Raw genomic sequence first — 22,271 nt, forward strand, 5'->3', positions numbered from 1 at the left:
TGTGGGAGGCAGGAGATGCTGGCTGGCTGGAGTTTCTGACTTTGTTGCAAGCTTGAACAATGAATTAATGGAGGAGCCACTGGTTGTCATTGCAGTGCAGGTAGTTAAAATGGAACTTCATTATGTGGGGACTTACTGTACCTGCAAATCCCTTTAGAGGTGAAGTAATAAGATATGCTTGATATAATGCCTGGTTCATTGAAGGTAAAATCAGGGAACTACTGCAGAGAAAGAAGGTGCAAGGATCACTGATGAATCAACTCCATGAGTGCAACAGTGGATAAACACCAAACATTCAGGAGATGATTTCTTTTAATGCACTAAAGTGTATTTATCATTTTAAATTCAGTTAGCCAATTATATATCTATTATATATTGCATTATTGCATTTTTTCTTGTACATTTGGGCAGAATAGTTCATCATTTCTCTTTAATTCTAAAAGGGCAACACACATTTATAAAGACCAATGTCATAATGGGATGAATATTTGATAAAACCTAAGTACTGTACACCATCACCACTTTTTCAGTCACAAATATGACTACAAGATGTTACACCACCACCCACTACTCTCTGAGTTGCCTTCACTTTCTGAGTTTCTCCTATTAGCTGTCAACAAATGAATGTCGTCCTCATCGCTGGAAGACGCCCAGTCTGTGTCATCTTCTGAGCCAGAGTCGACCGCTGGACTTGACATTTTGCGAAGAATATTTGGACGAATTACTTCACTTGCAATTTTCTTCACTTTATTTGTAACTGCACTGGAAGACAAATCCACAACCTTGGTCAATTGAAATTAAACTATCATCAATAGAGAAAAAAAGATACAATTATTAGAAATCATGAACTCTGTCTTCCACACAGATGTCGTTCTATTATAAAAACTAAACATGAGTCACCACAAGATAACATATCACCCTGGACTCCGACTGTGGTTTATCAATCAACAAAAAGACCACAACTATGCCACAACTCAATGATGCAGAAACATTTTGCTCAATGCACATCAGCTATCCATATGCCATACACTTTGTTTACCAAATTTCATGAAATACTGAAATGTTAAAAAATGCTAACTGATAAATTCTAATAAATTTAAAATCATGATTGCTAACACACTGACTGCAATATGAATGTCTGATAAAACAGAACAAACGAAATCTGTGGTAGATGTGTCAACAAATACACATACCCACATGAGCTGATTCATTACAATAATACAAAATGTTCCTAGATAACTGAAGTACAAAATCCCATTTTACGGCCAAAGAGACAAGCAAGAGACCTGTGGGCTGCCAAGCACCTCAATGATAGAGTCTGTCATTGTTTGAAGATTTACAATGCTCAACAACGAGGACAGAATTTTAAAGTACAGTATTGTTAAAAGTAATGAGCACAATGCAATCTTCTCAACTTAGCTGATTAGCTACATGAGATTGATTTACAGTAAAAAACTTAAAATCCTTATGGAAGCTAATTCACCAATCGAAATTTCGTTAATCGAAACGTTCGTTAACCGAGGGACCACTGTAGTGATAAATTTTAAATATTTCCTGCACGATTTCCCTCGTGAAATAAAAAAAAATATCGCTATACTGTACCTGTTTAGGACAATTTTTATAATTCTGGTAGCCGTGATATAAATTTTTTTATATATAAAGTCGCAATATAACCTAACCTACTGTACGTACTTGTAAATGCCACAATATTATCATATGACCAAGAAGAGAGTCACACCAGGAAAAAGGGTTGTTTCTTAGATAGACTATTTGTTGAATAACAGCACATCAAAATATATGAAACTGCCTCTAGTCACTAATATGGTTCTCTTGCTTGATAACTCCAGGTAAAAACTGTGTCAAAGTCCTTCATTATGAATCCCCAAGCTTCAATTCGCAAAACAAGAGAGAAACATGATATATTGCATGTGTCCTGCAATGAGTTTAAGCATAACAACATCATTGTTTGTTTTACTGTAATGCATTCTGGGGGAAAGGCAGGATGATTTTCTGGAGGTGTATGTAATATTATATGAGAGTGATGTTACAGGGACAATTTTAAAGTGTTCTGTGATGGAAGACTACAAAATTTATAACCTAATGTATAAAAGATAATCCTTACTTGCCATTCTGCTGTACCCACACCTTCAGCAAATGTCCTCCTGTGACAATAACTCCTGGTGATGTGCTCATGGCCAGATAGCGACCTTCATCCTTATCAATGAGGGAACATATGTACTTGTCACTTGCTACTTCCCGAACTGTTGAAACAAATTTGAAATACAGTACAGGTATTTGAAAAACTAGACAATCACTGTTAAAATTTTGAAGTTAAACAGAGGCCATAATAATGGAAAATACTGATTATTAAATTCAGCCATAATCTTCTTGATACATTTATACAAAATGAGCAGAAATATTTTTTTAAGGAAATGTAGATAAGAGAAATAAAAATATTTGAGAATATTTATACAGTATAGTCTCGATTTACGCGGATTTGGTTTACGAGTTTGGTCATTTACGCGGCACCTTGCCAGACCGACGGTTTTCATTTACACGGTTCATTCCATCATTTATGAGGGAGGCGGCGCGGGCAGGGTGCGCACAAGGTCGCCCAGTCATCAAAACATTACCGAGTTCTTCACCCGCCACCTACCACAGCAGGCCCAAGTCAGTGATAGTGAGGATATGGACCTTGAGGGGTTTGACAAAGAGGCCCTGCAAGCCTCTGTGGTGGATAGTGATACAATTGATACAAGTGATACAGGTGAGGGCCAATAATCTGCCCTCTGCCTCGGAACCATCCCCCCATCCCCGTGTGGCCAGCCATCTTTTCTACTGACGTAAGTGTTAAAAAACCTAATATTATTGATATTTCTCTTAAATATTAATTGTGTGTGCATACCATCATAAAATTAAAATGTTATTTTTATTACAACGTAGGTATTGTGTTGTAAAAAGTGGAGTTTGGGGGTCGGCCCAGTCTCTATTTCAATTAATCCCATATGTTCTGTTACTTGTCCAAGTGTATTTCGTTTACGCGTTTCTCGTTTTACGCGGACCTCCACGGGTTCAATTGACCGCGTAAATGAAGACTATACTGTGCAGGTACACAGTAATCCCTCGCCAAAGACAGGTTTACCAACCACTGTTTAAGGTATCCAAAATTTATATTTTATACATAGTTTTAGTATCTATGATATCCAGTTTTGCATATCCACCATTATCAAATTTCTAGACCAAAGCAATGGGAATATCCACTGTATCGAATCTATCCAGTGTTTCTTCTTGTTTACTACATCATATGATAATTCTGCATCTTCTACCACTCCTGGATCCTTTTCCCATATTGGTTCTTGAAAGAAATTTGTGTATTTTTATCCATCACACTATAAATATGTTGTATGACTTTCTACTGTGTTGGCAACAGTCATCACTTCGCACTCTGCATAGTGTAAAGTATACTACATAGTATTTCTTTAAATTATAATCATTGTTGTACATTATAATACTTTAGATATGTCTCTCAGGGGTAACTTTCACAAACCCCTTAACCCCTACACTATGGGACACTACAGTACTTTTAATATTTTATTCAGCTAATGCTAAACAATTTTATTCAGCACAGAGTTCACACAAGATGTTCAATGGACCCAACCGTTGCCAAATGTGGTAACTTGAGAAGGTAACCCCATGGCTGGCAAGTGATAACTTTCATCTTGGAGAAACTATTACAAATGCAGAACACATTTGCCGAGGGAATTAGTAACAATAACAGTAAAAATCGATATAGCGCGAGATACGTTCCAAGAGAGGTCGCTTTAAACTGAATTCACACTAAATCAAAGTGTTGTTTCAATAGAATAATTTATTTTGGTACTTGAGATAAACACAAAATTCTAAAAACACTGACAGTCTACCCAGATGCACCTCAGCCCATCTCCTAGAATAAACAAAACATTGTTTGTTGTAGTATTATGTTAAAACAAACACTCATAAATCAACACAGCTAAAATTAAGGGATGCAAAATAGTCTGTTTACTGGCTGGGAAGATGGAGGGGAGGGAGGGAAGTAAGGTGATATGTTTGACAGTTGATGCCAAGGTCTATTGCTTATTTATTTATCTGTCCTTAAGAGTGATGAAGTTTTACTCTTATAAAATGTCACTGAACTAACCTGGGAGAATATAATTAACATTGCTGGAATTCTTATAAGATAGTGATTAGTTTCAATATACAGATACTCCTCGACTTACGACCTCCCGGACATACGACCACCCCAGTCGTACCAAAAAATTTTAAAATTACGTATTTCCGAGTCTACACGTTAGTGATTGTGCTGTGTACTGACAAAAAAAATTTTGTAATTCCCTTTAAAATAGCTGGCATGCTTAAAAGTGAGAGTTTTGTGGTGCTGAGAAGAAAAAGAGACACCCATTTTAGATTTTCTACTGTATGTATTATCTTCGCATTTTTAACTTACGACCAATTTGACTTACAACCAGGATTTGGGTCCCTAACCCCATCGTAAGTTGAGGAGTGGCTGTATACATGCTACAGTTCGCATTAGACATACAAATTTTAGTTTCAATTAATTTTATTACAAAGGGCTAAAATTTTTATCTCTTGTGCAAAATATATGACATTTACAGTCATTTCTGCTGCAACGCGTGTTTTGTCAACGTGAATTGGCTATAACGCAATTGATGAATAGAAGAACGATATTTGTTAAATGTGAACTCGTGTTGGCTGTGATGCGATTCCACTCGAACATTTTAAGTGTATCATCGCTTGGCGTAGGATTATGCAGTGCTTACAGTTCACATTCGACATCACATGTTCAATTGATTCAAGTGTTTTGTTTGTGAAGTGTTATTTGATAGGGACTCTATAAATTTCATCCATTTTTTGAGGGAAGTTCATAAGCTGTTGCAGCTCTTGGAAGACAATGACTACATTGCAGAACGGAGCAGGATTGCAGTTCGTGGTGTTAAATCTTTTTTGGCACCTTATGAACAGCTTCTTTGTGAAAGAAGAACGACGGCAAAGCAACAAACAGTAGACGTCTTTTTTAGGTCAACCCCAAAGAAGCAGACTGAAGACACTGAACCACAGCCATCCACTTCTGGAATTAAGACGTTTTTTCGTCCCAACCATGCAACCAAAACTGCACCTGATGATGACACTGATGATGACGATGACGACAACTCTCAACTCCTGTCTGCATGACTCCTCAACATCAACCTTCTTCCCCATCAAGTTATATTCATATTTTTTCAAGGTAAAGTGTTACATTTACTGTATGATTTCGTTATTAGATATGAATGTACCAGTAACATTTATTTAGACTGTGCTATCCTTTGTTAGGCTAACTACGAAATTTTTTCAATTTCGAGTAATCTGCACCTAACCCTATTTTCTCCATAAGCCCTGTTATTTCTATTGTGCGAATTTCTACAACACGATGTTTTACAAGAACACAACTATTGCGTTGTAGCAGAACTGACTGTAACTCCAATTGCACAACCTCACCTCACTACCTCACCTAACTCAGCACTCAACATCATTTCTGTTAAGTTAAATTTGGGTGTTTTGTGGATTTATTATCATGTTACATCATGAATGAATCACTGTATGTGTTTATAACTGTCTATTTTCATTCATAATGTACTTGCGTTACAGCTGTATCTAGTAGTCTGGTATGCCATACAAGGATGACTCCTTCCTCCAATTTTACTCCCATCTCTAGCTGTTATTGATATGGCAAATATGACAAGCAGGCATACCAACTTATGATAACGCAATAGGGATCAAATCAAAGCATTTCATCGAGCATTTCAAATTGTAGTGAAAGAAAATCTAACAATACTTTTTGGGGGACTGTACATTAAGGAAAGAACCAACTTAACCCTTAAGCCCCGGTTTAGGGCGCTGCCAGTAACCCCGGTATAAATAAAATAACATCAACTTTCCCAGAAATAATAAATAAAAAAGTGGCAGGAATAGGCGGACATTCTGGAATGTCAACGAGGACACGCTAGTCGGACGTTCTGGAACGTCACCCGGGGCCTAAGGGTTAAACATACTGTAAAACTTGGATCTTCTAGTGTCTCAGCGGTAAATATTCACAAATTATTATATTTCTTTTAAAATTTGCCTCCATAAAAAAAAAGATTGGACCCGTATGTGACCTAGGCATAAGTTCACTTACCATTGATGGAAGAGCATCCAGAATCAACGAAGTAAGAGGCAGCAAGAAGGCATCCATCTGCAGAGACTGCAAGACTGTCTGTCATTCCAATGTCTCCCAAGTGGTTTACGAGACGTGACACACGACCTGAATCACAAGAATGAAACTGATATATTAAGCTGACAGCAGTTTACTGACAACACACTCAAATTCGCAAAAAATACAGCTCATAATTTGACTAAGGCATAAAAATGCTTCCAAAGGAAATCTAAGCTTTAGGAATAAGTAAGTGCATTTGCTCTTACCTAGAATCAAGGTCAAGCACAGACTCTCATGTCATATTCCCTCACACTGCCTTACAAGATGTGTTGTGCTATGGAGCACCCTTTCCACAATCAACAATCACAATATCCTTCCGATGCACACAACCTGGCATCATCCACTGATAAATAAATAATTGAATAATTGTAGACATCAATCTACCAACTTACTTTATTCTTAGTAAATTTGGCAAAGCATTGGCATTTTTTATGATCTAAGACTGCCCTATGACTTCCTTGTTAGTTGAATACAGTACTCCATAACAATACTTTTAAATCAATGATATCCTTCTCATCTGTGCTCTTACAACAGTCGTTATTACCAAATATGAAACACACCTTCCATGTACGTATAACTCAATTTCAACCTCAGATCCTGATAACAGTGTCCCCCCTCCCGCAGTACCCACACCAGATTCATCATATCTGATGAAAAAAAAATTAATTTCATATCCTCCTTGTGTTAGCTTCCCATTCCAATATAAACCTGCAGAGCCCCAGGACATGGTATTATCTCACCTCTAATCCTCATAAAATGTGCACCTAAATTTACTTCTCATCTTCCTAAGCTTTAACCCTTACTTACACTTCTCATACAGCTACCTTGTACTGGAACGCAGCTATTGTCCAGTCTATCCCATAAAAAAGTAATCCATCCTTTTCTTCTAACTACCAACCCACAGCTCTTACCCCAAAGTCAGGGTATCTGACAAACAAACAACTACTTAAACACATTTTCAATATATTAGTTTGAGAAAATTTTTATTTCATGTGGTGGTTTTCTACTAACTCTGTCTAATTTTAAAATGCAGTAACTGGTGATACAGTAGTAGCAAGCTTGCCTCTCACTACTGTGTCCCAAATTGGATCCTAGGTTGGAAGCAAGAGGGGTGTTATCCAGTATGACTCTGTCAAACATCACAAGATTTCTCCATGTACAATACTGCACCACAATTTTCCACCTGTACTAGCACTGAATGCATAAATGACAAACAAACTCCACAAGAACAATCGAGGGATAAAATAAGTCACCAGCTTCCTTCCAATGTTAAAAGTATACTTTTTTACACTCATCCAAATTTATTCTTGAAATAATGCACAATTTACTTACTCTTCTTCCACTCTAGAATCTTAATGTTTGGGCCACTGTCTCCCAAATAACATTTCCCATTTTTGGCCACCAGGGTAGCTAAACGCTTCAGTGTCACATATGTCACAGAATCAGTTTCCATGATGTAAACAGCTCCCAAAGCTCTCCGGGTGGAATCGTATTTCCATATGCCCATCTCCCCATCAGCACTTCCAGCATATACCTCATTTTTCTCAATCTGGGTGGGAAATAATTGCCAAAAGTCTTTATAGAATTCCATGAAATTACTAAAAATTTATAATCCTATGTGCAAAATTTTAACTATGAAAATACCGTACATATATTTTCTTAAATAACTTACATATAGGGCAGTGATTTGGCTCTGAAAAGCATTGACAAAGGCAAGGCGTTGACCAGTGGCTACACTCCAAACTTCCAACTTGCCTCCTTCTGTTCCAGTCACCACTCCCCATGTCCCACAACTAAGACAAGTGATGCCATTATAGGTATAGATGGAGCCAAGACCTTCCCCTGGAATGCAAATAATTTTTTAATTCAATTGGTGAAAGAATACATTTATTACTCTCTAAGAATGATTATGAACTGCCTCATGAACAGTGTTGGGCATATTTCTTTTATGAAGGGTACTGTACGTAATTAAAAATTAAACTTCTAAAATTTAAGTACCGTACAACAGTTTGCAGCCTTAAAATTCACCTTTCACCAGCTTAAGGCAATGAACAACTAGTTTTCAAAGCAGGCTGTAAACTAAGGGGTTGTATAGAACACTGCATATATAAAGTTTCTCACCTTAATCTATATAGTAAAACCTTGATAACTCAGCACATATGGGGCTCTGGCCTTGCTGAATTATCCCAAATTCCGACTTAAGAAGGCACTTCCCCCCCTACAAAAATACAATAAAAATTAATCAGCCCATATACGTATACAGTACTGTAGTATACTGTACATGTAATTACTAATTTTCAAAAAGTAACACTTACCAGCACTGCAGGCAAAGAATGAAGCATTATAGTAGGCAAAAGGCATGGTAGTGACACAGGGGAAAGGTAGGTGAAGCAGGGAAATGGTAGGTGTTGCAGGGGAATAGTAGGTGGCACAGGTGATGGAGGGGAAACACTACATAAACGGTAAACAGTATGGTCACTTATACAAAAATAAATAAAATACAATTTAAATAAATAATTGTTTTTCTACATATAATTCATGTTTGTGTATGTAAATAAACATGTAACTTGTATCACTAGGGATATCATAGTCCACTAAAAGAAAACCGTTTTCTTTATTACAGAGCAAAGGAGTAAAAATTAAAATACTGTAATGTGGCTTAGAAATAAAGAAAATATTATATAAAACTATAAAATAATAAAAATTATGAGCATAGGTGTGTGTGGGATGAGAACGTATGAAAAGGCAGTGAGCTGTACTGTGTGGCTGACTCACCTGCATCCCTCCCTGTCATGTGACATCACAGCAGAAAAGGATAAAATACAAATAAGGATAGTTCACCAAGCACTTGTTTTACCCACAATGCACAGTTCGGTGACGTCACTGTTAAAAACACGCATAATCTGATGACTTTCGTGTGTGCCTGTGCCTGCTCCAGGGACCAGTGTATCAACAATAATGATCACTTGTACAGTACAAAGTTAAAAAAAAAAATGCAGTAAAGTACACTTACTTTGAGGTGTGTATGTAGAAGGCTCCTGGTTGATGATGATGATGATGGGAATTAGAAGTGGGGGTGGAGGAGAAGGGAGAAGAGAAGAAAGTGGGGATGGAGGAGAAATCACCTTTTAGGGGACCCATGCTTGATGCCGTCATTTCACCAATAAAATTTTAAGTTCACTAGGTGTAATTCAAGATTATTTTCTTTAAATCAACACTGCACTGCGCTATATATTATCAATATGTTATAAGTTCAGAATGACCAATAATTTTTATGTAAAAATGCAAAAATATTCTAGACACCAACAAAATAGATGCTCTCTCCACCATTTCAAAGTCTCAACTAACGCCTTGTGACCAACTCACGCATCTGATGGGTGCACAACTAACTAGTCCCCTGTACTGCATATATTATCAATATGTTAAATAAATGTTATAATGACTAATAATATTAATATAAAACATGCAAAACTATTATAAAGCACAACTTTATTGATATTTACTCCATTGGAAACAAATGTAAACATAGAACAGATTACTGAATTGGCAGACTAGGCCATCAGCTGACCAGCTGATGCTCACAACAAAAAGTAATTTTCGTAAGGATTTCGTCAATCAAATTTTTTTTTCGTTAACCGAGTTGAAGATTCCCATGGAAGGTAATTCGTTAACCGAAATTTCATTAGCTGAACCATTCATTAACCGAGGGACCACTGTATATCATATTTGTATCACTTATGTTACTTGTATATTATTTGTAAATCAAAAGACCCATTCCCAATTATGTAACTGTATATTTTCAGCCTTCCGGCTGCCATGCTCTTTCAAAAACTTTTAATCACACACACACACACACACACGCGCGCGCATCTCAGTAAGCTGGTTGACTACCTGGCTGAACTATAGCATCACTTAGATGATGGGGTGAATGAATTTTGTACATAAAATATGTGCTATTGTATTTTATGATATGCTATGTATCAGTTTTATTGTTTATCAGAGCAATTTTTGTTTAAAAGTGGTTATAGCACTACTGGTGTCAGACACACTCATAAATAACTTATGTTACTTTCAAATTGTTGGTCTAAATTAGAATTTTTACCAAAGGGGACAAAGTTGGGATACCTGAAATATTCAATAGTTGGAATTCAGATAAAATAAATTGCACTATAAATTAAATAAAGTCTACAACATTGTATTTACCATAATAGTGGAGACGTTCTCCATACAGTGGCTGGCCTGACATGAATGGGGGAGGTTGTTGGGTGTTAATGGGTTAGTACCGCAGGAACCAAATTTTACCAGGGAGTGCTGAATATTAACTCTGGTGCTCTAGATCCTCTGTGGTGAAAAGTATAGTACATTATACCCAAAATATTGGGGTGCTACAACACTCTCTTCCCACGTCGATGTACTGGGTGGAGTGAGCCAGAACGCACCCGACCACAACAATAACAAACACGAGACATACCAAGCGTGGAGCACAGCTCAACGAATGTTACCCACACCGCCAAATATGCCGAGATTTTCCCAGATAATTTTATATAACTTGGCATTTTCCGAGTTATTTTATTCCGAGACCATATATGTGCCAAATAACATGAAATTCCGAGATATCGAATGCAGAGTTATCAATGGTTCACTGTAATACAGTTTTTGAGCTATAAATAATGTAAACTTTTTAACAAACCTGACAATATATCCCACACCTTCAGCATACAGTCCAGACCACCTGAGACTGCCAAAACACGGCAGTCTGCCGAAACTTGTCCCTGGACTGATGGCAGTTCATCATAATCTGCCTGTTAGAGGAAAAAAAGCATAATTATATTCATACACATGGTCCCTCGGTTAATGAACACAATTCGTTCCAGAAGGTCGTTCGTTAACCGAAACCATTGTTTCAATGGGATTTTGGGTAATTGGTTCCAATTCACCGAAAATTACATACAAACTAAAAATAAATGCAGTAAAGTACACTTACTTTGAGGTGTGCATGTAGAAGGCTCCTGGTTGATGATGATGATGATGGGAATTAGAAGTGGGGGTGGAAGAGAAGGGAGAAGAGAAGGCAGTGGGGTGGAAGAGAAATCACCCCATGCTTCATGCAGCCATTTCACCCATAAAATTTTAATTTCACTAGGTGTAATTCAAGATTATTTTCTTAAAATCAACACTGCACTGCATTATATATTGTCAATATGTAAAATAAATTTCAGAATGACCAATAATTGCACTGTAAAAATGTAAAAATAGTTTATGTTCAAGAGAGTCTCAAGCAAGATGCTTCCTCCACTGAGCAGAGACACAAACTGACGCCATTCTGGGTGAGTCAAGTGACTGTTTGGCGAGCTAAAAACTAGTTCCCTGTACTTCAATTATGTTAAATAATTGTTAAAATGAAATGATTGCCAAATGGCAGTGCAGTACTGTATTGAATTTTTATTTTCTTCAATTTATTAGTATCACTTTTATTCATTCCTCACCCCTACGGAAGAATTCATCAGCCCGCAGAGGGATGAAGATGCCGCACTAATTTGCGGATACTCAAAATTTTATGCCCCGGTTGGTGAATTGGTATAGAGTAAAAACCATGGATACCCGGAATCTGCGTACGGGAAATCTGAGGTTGGCGAGGGTCTACTGTATTCATTACACTGAAAAGTTCAATAAAGAAATACTCCTACCTCAAACTTTGCTAACACAGCTGCAGCCTGAGGTCCTGGTAAAAATGCCACAGAAGTAACAGCTGCAGTATGTCCACGAAGACTTCTTTCTTCCTCTATGTTACCCACTCTCCAAACACGTACAGTTGTGTCTCGACTGAGAAAAAGTGTCATTATTAGTTCCAGATCATTATATCTTGTTACTTTATTTTCTTGTGTATACAGGCATCGCCCAGGTTACGGAAGGCTCCCATTCATTATTTTTTTTTCTGTATCACGAAATTCCATAACGCAGGACCATTTTTCACATTGACTCCCATTATTTAAGTTGAGATGCTTTCCCAAGGAAATATTAATGAAAGAAAACAAACAGTTTTAAACACATACAATGATGTAACATGACAATAAAAGCACACACTTGAATTTTACTCACCAGACACGATGTTAAGTGCTGCACGAGGTGATGAGGTGAGGTGGTACATTCAGAATTACTGGGAGTTACCTCCTTAAAACATCAAGTTTAATGTCCAACATAATGCCTTTATAGAATCTTTTATCACCACTTCTTTCACTTGAACGTCTTTTTCCACTCATCTTGAATAAGGGTACACAGAAACAGACACAAAACTGTACACAAGTTGGGGAAAGAATTCTAACTGAGGAACACCATTGTTGTGCTGGCTACTGGGTGAGTGCCCTCCAACCGTCTTTTACCGACCACCAAGAATCCACACAAAATAAATTTTATAATTTTGGTAAATTTCTTTGTTATATATTGCGATTTTTAGGTTTGAAAATTATAAAAATTTACCCAAATTCCATAAGGGTGAATTTTTGGCCCACATCCAGAATATTTGGGGCACAATATCAAAATTCCGTAAGGGCGAATTTCTGTAACTCGAGTTTCCATAATGTAGGGGTTGTCTGTACTTCAGTGCTTCTACTTTTATGTGCATTTAGTGGGTCAACCAACAGTTTTTACCCTCAATAGCAGCTGCTTTGCTGATAACTAATTATGTACAATAATTTGGTACAATATGGTGGAGCAAGCAGAAGTCAATTTCTATGTGGACGACTTACTCATGTCACTGGACTCGCTAAATGAGGCATCAATGTTAGCGTGTCGGCTTAGAAAACTACTGGCGCACGGAGGATTTCGGTTAACCGAGTGAGCCAGTTATCATAAAGGAGTGTTGGCTACCATCCCGCCGGAGGAGAGGCAAAATGGACTGAAGGAAATTGATCTGAGGCAGACAAGTTGCCAATGGAGCGAGCCCTAGGGGTTAGGTGGCTCCTGGAAGGTGATCAGTTTGCCATCAAGGTACAAACACAGTCAAGGCCAGCGACCAGGAGAGGATTGCTAACCCTTGTCAGTTCCATTTATGATCCACTGGGGTTTGTGGCCCCATTCATCATCAGGGCTAAAATATTATTTCAGGATGAATGCAGACATCGCCTAGGATGGGATGAACCTTAATCAGCTACTGTATTAATCACATGGCCTGGAGAACCTAGCTAGGAGAACTGGCCCACCTAGGGAAATTTAGTGCACCCAGGTGCCTGAAAACAGTATATGTTACAGAAATCATCTCAACTCAGTTGCACACATTTTGTGATGCATCGCAAGCTGCCTATGGTGTGGCGACTTATTTGAGACTAGGAGACTCTGACGGAAATATCCAGTGCTCTTTCGTGTGCGGACGGGCCAAGCTGGCCCCACTCAAGCAACTAACAATACCAAGGCTGGAACTTTGTGCAGCTGTCATGGCAGTAAATGCAGATCGACAAGAAATGACCATGACTATACACAAATTTTACTTTTGGACGGATAGCATGCTAGTCTTGCAGTATATCAACAATTCGAGTAGACGATTTCAAACGTTTGTAGCCAACAGAATAGCAGCTATACAAGAACTGTCAAGCATAGACCAGTGGAGACATGTCAGCACATCACTGAATCCAGCAGACGATGCAACTCGGGATTACCTGCTCGGGTCCTGGTTGCAGGATCTCGGTGGATACGAGAGCCTGAGTTTCTACTGAAGGAAGAACAGTTAGCCAAAGGGAAAGGTACTGCCAGTAGCTCTGAACGATTTGCTGGAGGTGAAAGGAGAAGTACACCAGAAAGCTGTAGTTGCTTTGGCAGTGAGTGAGCAGTCAAAATGGTCCTTGGACAAACTGTGGCTCAGGTGCTCGTCATGGCAATGTTTGGTAAAAGGGGTGGCGTGGATTAAAAGGTTCATTCGGCGGCTCGGAACGAGCATAAGAAACAGAGACCTACGCCTCAAGCTGAAGAGGCTAAGCACTAAAGAATTACAGTCAGCTGAAGAGACAATTATACGCTTAGTGCAGAAAGAAGTTGCAGATAAACCTCATTGGTTACGAAACTGCCACTGCACATCTTCCCATCTGTCATCAGTGTACCCTGTAGTCCTTCTGTGTCATGTATTCTTATTAGTAAGTTCCTTTATCTACACAACAACAATTTTGTACCAGTACCTCCATTAACAATTTCCAGAAAAGAATTACCCAATAACTTCAAAATTTCACAATCATATTTTCCATAACTACATACACCCAACAACAGCTACATTAACTGACCTTGCTGATAATACATAATTGTCCATACAGTCAACTCCTAAGATGATATCATTATGCCCCTGAAGAGTGTACACTTCATAACAATTGTCTAGCCACAGGGATTTCTCTCTTTTCACTGAAGTTTGAGGTTTTGCTTGACCTTGGGCGAGTTTCTGATTAACTGCATGATTTCGCTGAGCTCCAGAAGGCGTCGATGGTCTTACAGCCACTGAGGTATTGTTATAGCCAGGGGGTGAGTTAACAGGGGAAAAATCTGAAGTAGGCATAGAGGCAGTGGCAACATCTGATGGGTTTTGAGAATTAGCTGATAATCTGGTTGAAATTTCTTGCTGCTGCTTGTTTATTCTTGAGGTGTCACTGGACAGGGCTCCCTCTTGACCTTCCGGTTCATCTGGAATCTCTTGATTTATGTTAGATGTATCAATATTCTTGAACTTCTTGACATTAATTTCTTCTGTATTGAGATTGGCCCTGTAAAAGATGTGACTTAATGGACATGGCTTATTTAAATTATTTTACACAAATGACTCATATACAGTACACCAATAGTTCTATTTCTTACAAAAAAAGGAGTAAGGTCAAATACATACTGTAGTTGCAAGGTGGGTTTTTTTTTTAATACTGTACTGTACAGTCACCTATTGATTTACATGGATTTAATAACACTACCATTAAATTAAAACCTATTTTTAAAAAACACAACTTTTTTTTAAATAGCATAGTTTTTAAAAGCATTCCATAGTGCCAGGCAGCATAGTTCAGTACTGGACAACACTTACAGTACATGTTATTCTTAGTTATTAAAAGAAAATGAAAGCTGAGCAAACCTCATTGCTTTACTAATTTACGAAAAAGGAAAAAGTTACATCACCTGAACCTCAGGCATTGACATCTGGCATCTTGAAAGCTCCCACTTCTCCTCCCCCATCGACTGTGCTGTCATCTAATTCAGGTGACTCCCTCCCCCAATAACCCCCACCTCTCCTCCACCAGGTCCTGCATGCCATTCCACCCATCCTTTTCATACTACTTTATTATTAGGTTTGTTTCTCTTATTGTATCATTAGTGTTATTAATGTAAATACAACATATTGAAGGAAATAGACAACAAATTAACATTTTTAGGGAGTGTTTCCCCTAACCCTTGCCATTTCCTTTATTTCTTATGGGATAATTAAGTCTGATTTACACATTTTTTTACTTACACTGCCATTCTCAAGAACATAACTACCATGTAAATCGAGAGGTAGCTGTATACTACAAAGGCCTATATATATATTTTTTATAAACCTACTTCAATTCATTTAATGGAGAATGAAATGTGATCAACCAAATTGATAGAAAATAAATAAAAGAGAATACAGGTACTGTATTTAGTTCTGGATTCCTACCCTTGCCGTTTCATGACATCTGTTTCATGGGGATGATGTTCCTTTAGCAACTTTCGAAGATCTTTTCGAAGGCCAATCTTTCGGCTAACCTGAAACAAATTTCCATATTAAAGAACATGAGAGATGTATTGGAAGTGATACAAACAGGTCCCGCTAAATGAGTAACCAATGAACGATGAATTCAGTTTAACAAGGTTAATGTTTTCGAGGTGGTTATTTGACCGGGATTTCCGGCCGAAAAACCATCGACTATTTGACTGAGATCCGCTGGAATTGTGTACGATTTTACTATGATTTTAAACGGATTCTGGTCACGATTGCTGTGGCCATTACACTTTGCAATATTATTTAAATGTTGAACGATTTATCACTACGGTGATATCTCCGTTAGCTGGAATAATTGATGCAGAGCACTTCCGGGAATGAGAAATATACAGGTACTGTATTGAAACGACTCTCTCAAAGCCGGAAGAAAATCCTTCATCCCCAGAATTTTTCAGGTAATGGAAATTGTTCTCGGAAGTTCCAGAAATTGCCCATTACATCCCTGGAATTTTCTGGGTATTGGGAAATTTTTCTCATAATTTTCCGGAAAATGTGCCCCTCGGAAAATCGTTCCCAAAGCCGGAATTTTAAAAAAAAATTCGGGCTTTAGGAACAAACTTTTCGAGGTTGAAAATCAAGAGAATTTTCTGAAATTGTCTTAAATAAAGATGAAAATATTTTTTGGGGGACCTGACCTGACTCAATGTCATATTTTTTTTTCTTTTATTGGGCACCCCCCCTACATTCTTGTGTAAGGTGAAGCACAGAAGCATTTTACAGAACCCAACAGGGAAGCATGCTAAGTTCTTGCTTGCCTTTATGTCTCATGAGTTAAGGGCGTAGAAGCCTGAAGAGTCAATGGCGTAGAAGCCTGAAGAGTCAATGGTTTTATGTCTAAGCAAGTTATTGGAAGCTCCAACAACTTGTCCCTGAATACGAATTCGCAACTTTCGATTTACAGCAGGTACCTACATTGCTGCTAGGTGAACAGGGACCAAGGGGACGAGGAAGAGTGTTCAAACAACTTCCACCGACCCGGGAATCGAACCTGTGACATCTTGCTTGCGAGGCAAGAGCGGTACCGTTCTACCAACCGGCGCCCCTCAATGTCACATTATTGACATTCTGGTGGAATGTCGGGTCACCTTTTCTTGGGTAGGGGATTAGTGGATCTCATGACCTGAAGTTGTCTTGAATAAACACGAAACCTAAAGTATTTTTAGGGAGATTGCGATAAGTATACTGTAAATGAGCAAAGTTGTATCCCTTCAACATTACATTACATAACATTTTAAAATATGGGGTGAGAAATCAGAAAGGTGTGGGTGATTAGAGAGATGGAGTGGAAAGGAGTGGTAACATGCACCAGTGTTGACAAGTGATAAGCTCCTCAACAGCTGATCTTTTAATTCACCTCCATTCAGTCACACAACAAGACCCTCATTGGATGCTTGTTGTCTTAATTCTCATGTGTGTGTGTGGTGTGTGTGTGTGTGTGTGTGTGTGTGTGTGTGTGTGTGTGTGTGTGTGTGTGTGTGTAATAATAATAATAATAATAATAATAATAATAATAATAATAAACGGTTTATTAATAGAGTTGCAGCCGGTGGCTGAAAATATACAGACTTACATTGATTTAGACATAATGATATAATATGCATTGAATACATTTACAGGGCTGTACAGTACATAAATCAGGAGTTGTTTATTATTTTAACAATAGATGGGATGGTGCTGTTCTTATATCTATCAGTGCGGGCTCTTATGGGCTGAATTTTGTTGTAGTGGCGGACTGCGCGAGTTGGGTGGGGGGCTGCAGGTGGCAGGAGGTGGCGATGGCGAGGGTGGTGCAGTAGTCCACGGCCAAACCTTTCCAGTGCTTGGTGGTGGAGGTCACTGAGGGATGGCATTTCCAGGGTGGAGAGAGCGTTGGTGTAGCCAGAGTATTCTGCGCCGAGCATGATTCTGCAGGCCCTTTTCTGTACCTTCTCTAGCTGACGTTGTTGGGTGGAGTTGAGAGAAGATGACCAGGCTGGTGACGCATACGTTAGTTTGGGGAGAATAAAGGCGTTGTAGATGGTCCTCAGCTCTGGCGTGGGTGTCCTAAGTGACCTAAGTCTTCGTAGCATGTAGAGACGGTACGAGGCTGCCTTGACTGTGTTATTTACATGGGCCTTCCAGTCAAGTTTGTTGTCTATAGTTACACCCAGGAGTTTGGCAGACTGCACCAGCTGGAGAGGATGGGCACCCACTGTGACTGCTGGGGCTTGCACTGGCGGTATTGATGTGCATGACTACGGTTTTGGTGTGGTTGATGGTGACCTTGTTCTCCGTAGTCCATGCCTGTAGCCTGTCCAGGGTGCCTTGGAGCGATGAGTAGTCTGGTGTGGTGTTGTACACTGAAACCCCCACAGTGCAGTCATCCACGTACTTCCACCTGTGAGGAGTGTCCGATAGAGGCTCTGTGTGTGTGTGTGTGTGTGTGTGTGTGTGTGTGTGTGTGTGTGTGTGTGTGTGTGTGTGTGGTGTGTGTGGGTGGGTGGGTGTCTTGTTTTGAGCTTGCCAAGGACATTGTAGGATTTGAAGAAGTTGATGAAGAGTTTGTTCAGGAGTCAGGTGACATGCCAAGACACTTACACAGCACACACATTAACAGCACTACTAAACCATTGTCTTATAATATTTTACATTATAATTACTATTTTAAAATTAATTGATACATGATAGCTAGACTGGGTTATTTCTGCACTTAGACAACTGATCAATGAATAAACCAGGACATATGGAGACTAATTATACACTAGTGATGTCACAAAGCTTTGAAACTCCAACTATATAAATTATCACAACCTGTACTTAATTGTACTGTACTAAATTAATTACTAAAATTAGTATGTACAGAATGGTGCAAAATAAGGGATGTTTATATTCAAATTAATAGATATCTTACAAGAATCCCAGAAATGCAAGTTATATTCTCATAAGTCAAGTCAATATCATTTTTTAAGCATTAATCTCTCCACCATTTGTTGTGACCAGGAAGAGGTTGAAGGATCCATTCGGGGGGGGGGGTAAAAGTGATTGTGCCACCCCCTCCCCCAAAGGGTCGCCTCGCTGTTCGTCTAAAGTACTGACTCATTCATGATACAATAATGGTTATTTGTTTTTCATTAATATACTGTAAAAGAATGGAATTCCCATCACTACAGTATATCATATAGAAATATTTTGTTTAAGGATATCTTATTGGAAACGTTTGGTAGAGAATTTATTAAGCATCATTATGGTATCAAATTCATCTTCCTATCACAACTTGCCACGCTTGAGCGAGGAAGAGGGGTCAATGACCATGCGACCCTACCCTCCAAAAAGGTTCACTTCCATCAACACACCAACACCACCTACATATCACACATACACCCCTACATTACACACAAACACACCCTCCCTGAATGTCACATAGATCTGCGGCTCAACTAACTCAACACAGCTAGGGTAGCTACTTATGTATTAGGATATTTAATTTTAAGGCAATAAAATGGCAGCGAAGTTGTGGCTATTGGGGGAGGCTGGAGGTCATTCATTGTCATTTTAGTAATAATAATAATAATAATAATAATAATAATAATAATAATAATAATAATAATAATTCATAGTAAATAAAATTTATAAAAAAAAATTTTTAAATAATATAATTATGATAATAATAACAATACTGTAATAATAATAATAATAATAATAATAATAATAATAATAATAATAATAATAATAATAATAATAAAGAGCCATAAAGATATAAAATAATAAAAAAAAGATCAAAAGTGAGAAACAATACTGTACAATATGTATGTTGTGTTGTCAATGGTAAGAGAAACAATTGAGACCCTGCAATTGTGTGTAAATGAGGCAGAAAGATAGATCAGCAACCTGGGACTTGGTCACAATTTTCATGATGCCATATGGCAGCAGGGTCTACCATTAGGCAACACATTATGCTTCCAATATCTTCCCAGGCAGTAGTACCTCCTTGTTTAGTAGCTGCCTTTTTCGTAATAATGCTATTTTACCATAAGTGCGCACTGATTGGCTGGGTACTTTCTGTTTCATATGGAAGGGGGTTCACCCCCTGGCTAGGAAGTTAGGAAAGGTTGGACGGTTTCTTTGGTTGGTTAGGTCAGGATCTACTAGGTTCTACTAGGGTGAATTTAGTTTTACACCGGTCTTTCTTTCGCTGTTATTAATATGTATTTCGTAATGTTTAAACAACTCTAAGACATTTTTCTTCTATGATGTTCCACCGGAAATTAAGGATAACTGAGATATTCATTTTTCAAGATTATTACTTTCGCTCATTCACAAGTGTCATGGTGACGCTTGTTTACATCTGGCGGAGGAAGTCTGACACCCACTCACGCATCGCTCCAGACCTCCGTGTTCGCTTCGTAAGCATCTACAGCGCATGTGCGGGGGGGTGAAGTGGGAGGGGGGGGTTATCTAAAAAAAGCAAGTGATTTCCAAAGGAAATGGATATCAAATTCGTTTGAAACTCATCAAAAACCATAGCAAAAACCTATTTTTAATATCAAAATATAGACTGGTGTGATACTAGAAAATTGACCAGTTCTAGAAAATGTCGCTCCTTTTATAATCATAAGTTTCCATGCACAACACAAATATGGTTAGGTATGTTTACAGCTACACAACAATCGACTCGGCTAAGTAAATGCCAAATGCCACCAGTCACGGTCAAATAGAGTCCGACTAATTACCCAAATGTAGCCAAATATAGCCGGAATGAAGTCAAATAATGGTCCTAGATGAATAAATCAGACTGGCAATCACTTCTCGACTGATATTTGGTGTCACAAAGTCACAAAAAATTGGTAAACTTAATTTAATCTGAGTTAATAGATCGAGTGCATGTACCTAACCTAACCTAACCTCGACTAGTATTTGGTGTCACAAAGTCACAAAAAATTGGTAAACTTAATTTAATCTGAGTTAATAGATCAAGTGCATGTACCTAACCTAACCTAATCTAACCTAACACAACTCTGATTAAATTAAGCTTACCAATTTTTTGTGACTTTCTGACACCAAATACTAGTCGAGAAATGATTGGCAGTCCGATTTATTCATGTAGGACCATTATTTGACTTCATTCCGGCTATATTTGGCTACATTTGGGTAATTAGTCGGACCGGTCAAATATAGTTCTGGCATTGTTTGCCGGTAATAGACTATTAGCCAATCAGAGTGCACTCACGGTAAAATAGCGTTAGTAGGAACTTAACTGGTCGCGACAAAATATCCACTGCATTTAGATAACAAAATGTTTAGACTAGAGCAGCGTGATGGACATGTAATACACCAAGAGCTGTGATAGTGGCGTTAAGTGTCTACCAGTGAGTACAGGTGTGTGAGTAAGTAAAGTCAAGAAAAAGATGCACCATCCTGAAACAGAGCAACAGGTGGAAAGACCAACTAAATTAATACCTTTACAAATTCCTCTTCGTTTAATTCTCTGTCCATAAGCTCTAGGTGCTCAATCTGTCGTAATTTCTTCCTTATTTTGCGGATAGCCTTGTCGGCCGGGGACAGCTGCTGCTCCTCCTCCATTGTTTGTTTATGTGACCCAGCCGAGTGTCAGTGTGACGTCATCAACACAGCCGAGTGTCAGTGTGACGTCATCAACACAGCCGAGGACCCGAGTGACTACCCTTACGGTGTGTCCTACAGATATTAGTCTTATTTTACTACACTGATTACACTTTATATTAACTTTTCTTCTTTTGTTTTTATTTCAATGTTAAAATGAGTATTTCTCATATATGGGCTACGGTACCTATAGCGAGTGTCAGCTTTAGTTAGTTTTTTCTAACTGCCATTTGCCGAATATGGATAAAGATTAGTTTTCGGGCCATGAAATAACTCGAGCTGATAAGGTCACATTTCAGCAGTGCCAGGTTCGCTCCGGTTACGAAAAGCTTTCAGGTGATGCTGTAGTGACCTGCTCTCTTTTAATTTGTACTTTATCCTCTTCACACTGATCGGCTCGTCAGCCGCCCGGGCGATGGGTCACGTCTCTGTCACACACTGTTGGCAGGTACTGGGCATGACCCGGCTCCTGAATGTACCTGAACCTGCTCCAGTGTTGGTCAACTCTGGTCTTGAAAAAGCTCACACTCGGTGCCGTCACAACACTTTCTGATAGATTGTTCTAAGAGTTCACAACTCTCACTCCGAAAAAGTTTTGTATTGTAGTGGATTCCTCCCCTA

General features: G+C 38.5%; 1 protein-coding gene across 2 annotated transcripts; it reads right to left on the reverse strand.

The window, feature by feature from the left end:
- Positions 1–239: 239 nt before the first annotated feature.
- LOC121879421 (uncharacterized WD repeat-containing protein alr3466-like) lies at positions 240–22,041 on the reverse strand. 2 transcript variants are annotated; one of them, XM_042386080.1, is made up of 10 exons: positions 21,489–22,037; positions 15,948–16,036; positions 14,557–15,027; positions 11,977–12,112; positions 10,980–11,091; positions 7,962–8,131; positions 7,622–7,838; positions 6,212–6,337; positions 2,123–2,261; positions 240–762 (listed from the first exon to the last, which is right to left on the reverse strand). In XM_042386080.1, exons 1-10 carry the CDS (start codon positions 21,609–21,611, stop codon positions 543–545), a joined length of 1,803 nt encoding a protein of 600 aa, XP_042242014.1. In that variant the 5' UTR covers positions 21,612–22,037; the 3' UTR covers positions 240–542. The 2 variants fall into 2 exon arrangements, with proteins under 2 accessions (XP_042242014.1, XP_042242015.1); XM_042386081.1 differs by having other exon boundaries at positions 604–762; positions 2,127–2,261; positions 21,489–22,041.
- Between the last annotated feature and the right edge of the window lie 230 nt (positions 22,042–22,271).

This window comes from Homarus americanus, unplaced genomic scaffold, assembly GCF_018991925.1.
Source record: "Homarus americanus isolate GMGI-L3 unplaced genomic scaffold, GMGI_Hamer_2.0 scaffold30768, whole genome shotgun sequence".
NCBI classification, from domain to species: domain Eukaryota; kingdom Metazoa; phylum Arthropoda; class Malacostraca; order Decapoda; family Nephropidae; genus Homarus; species Homarus americanus.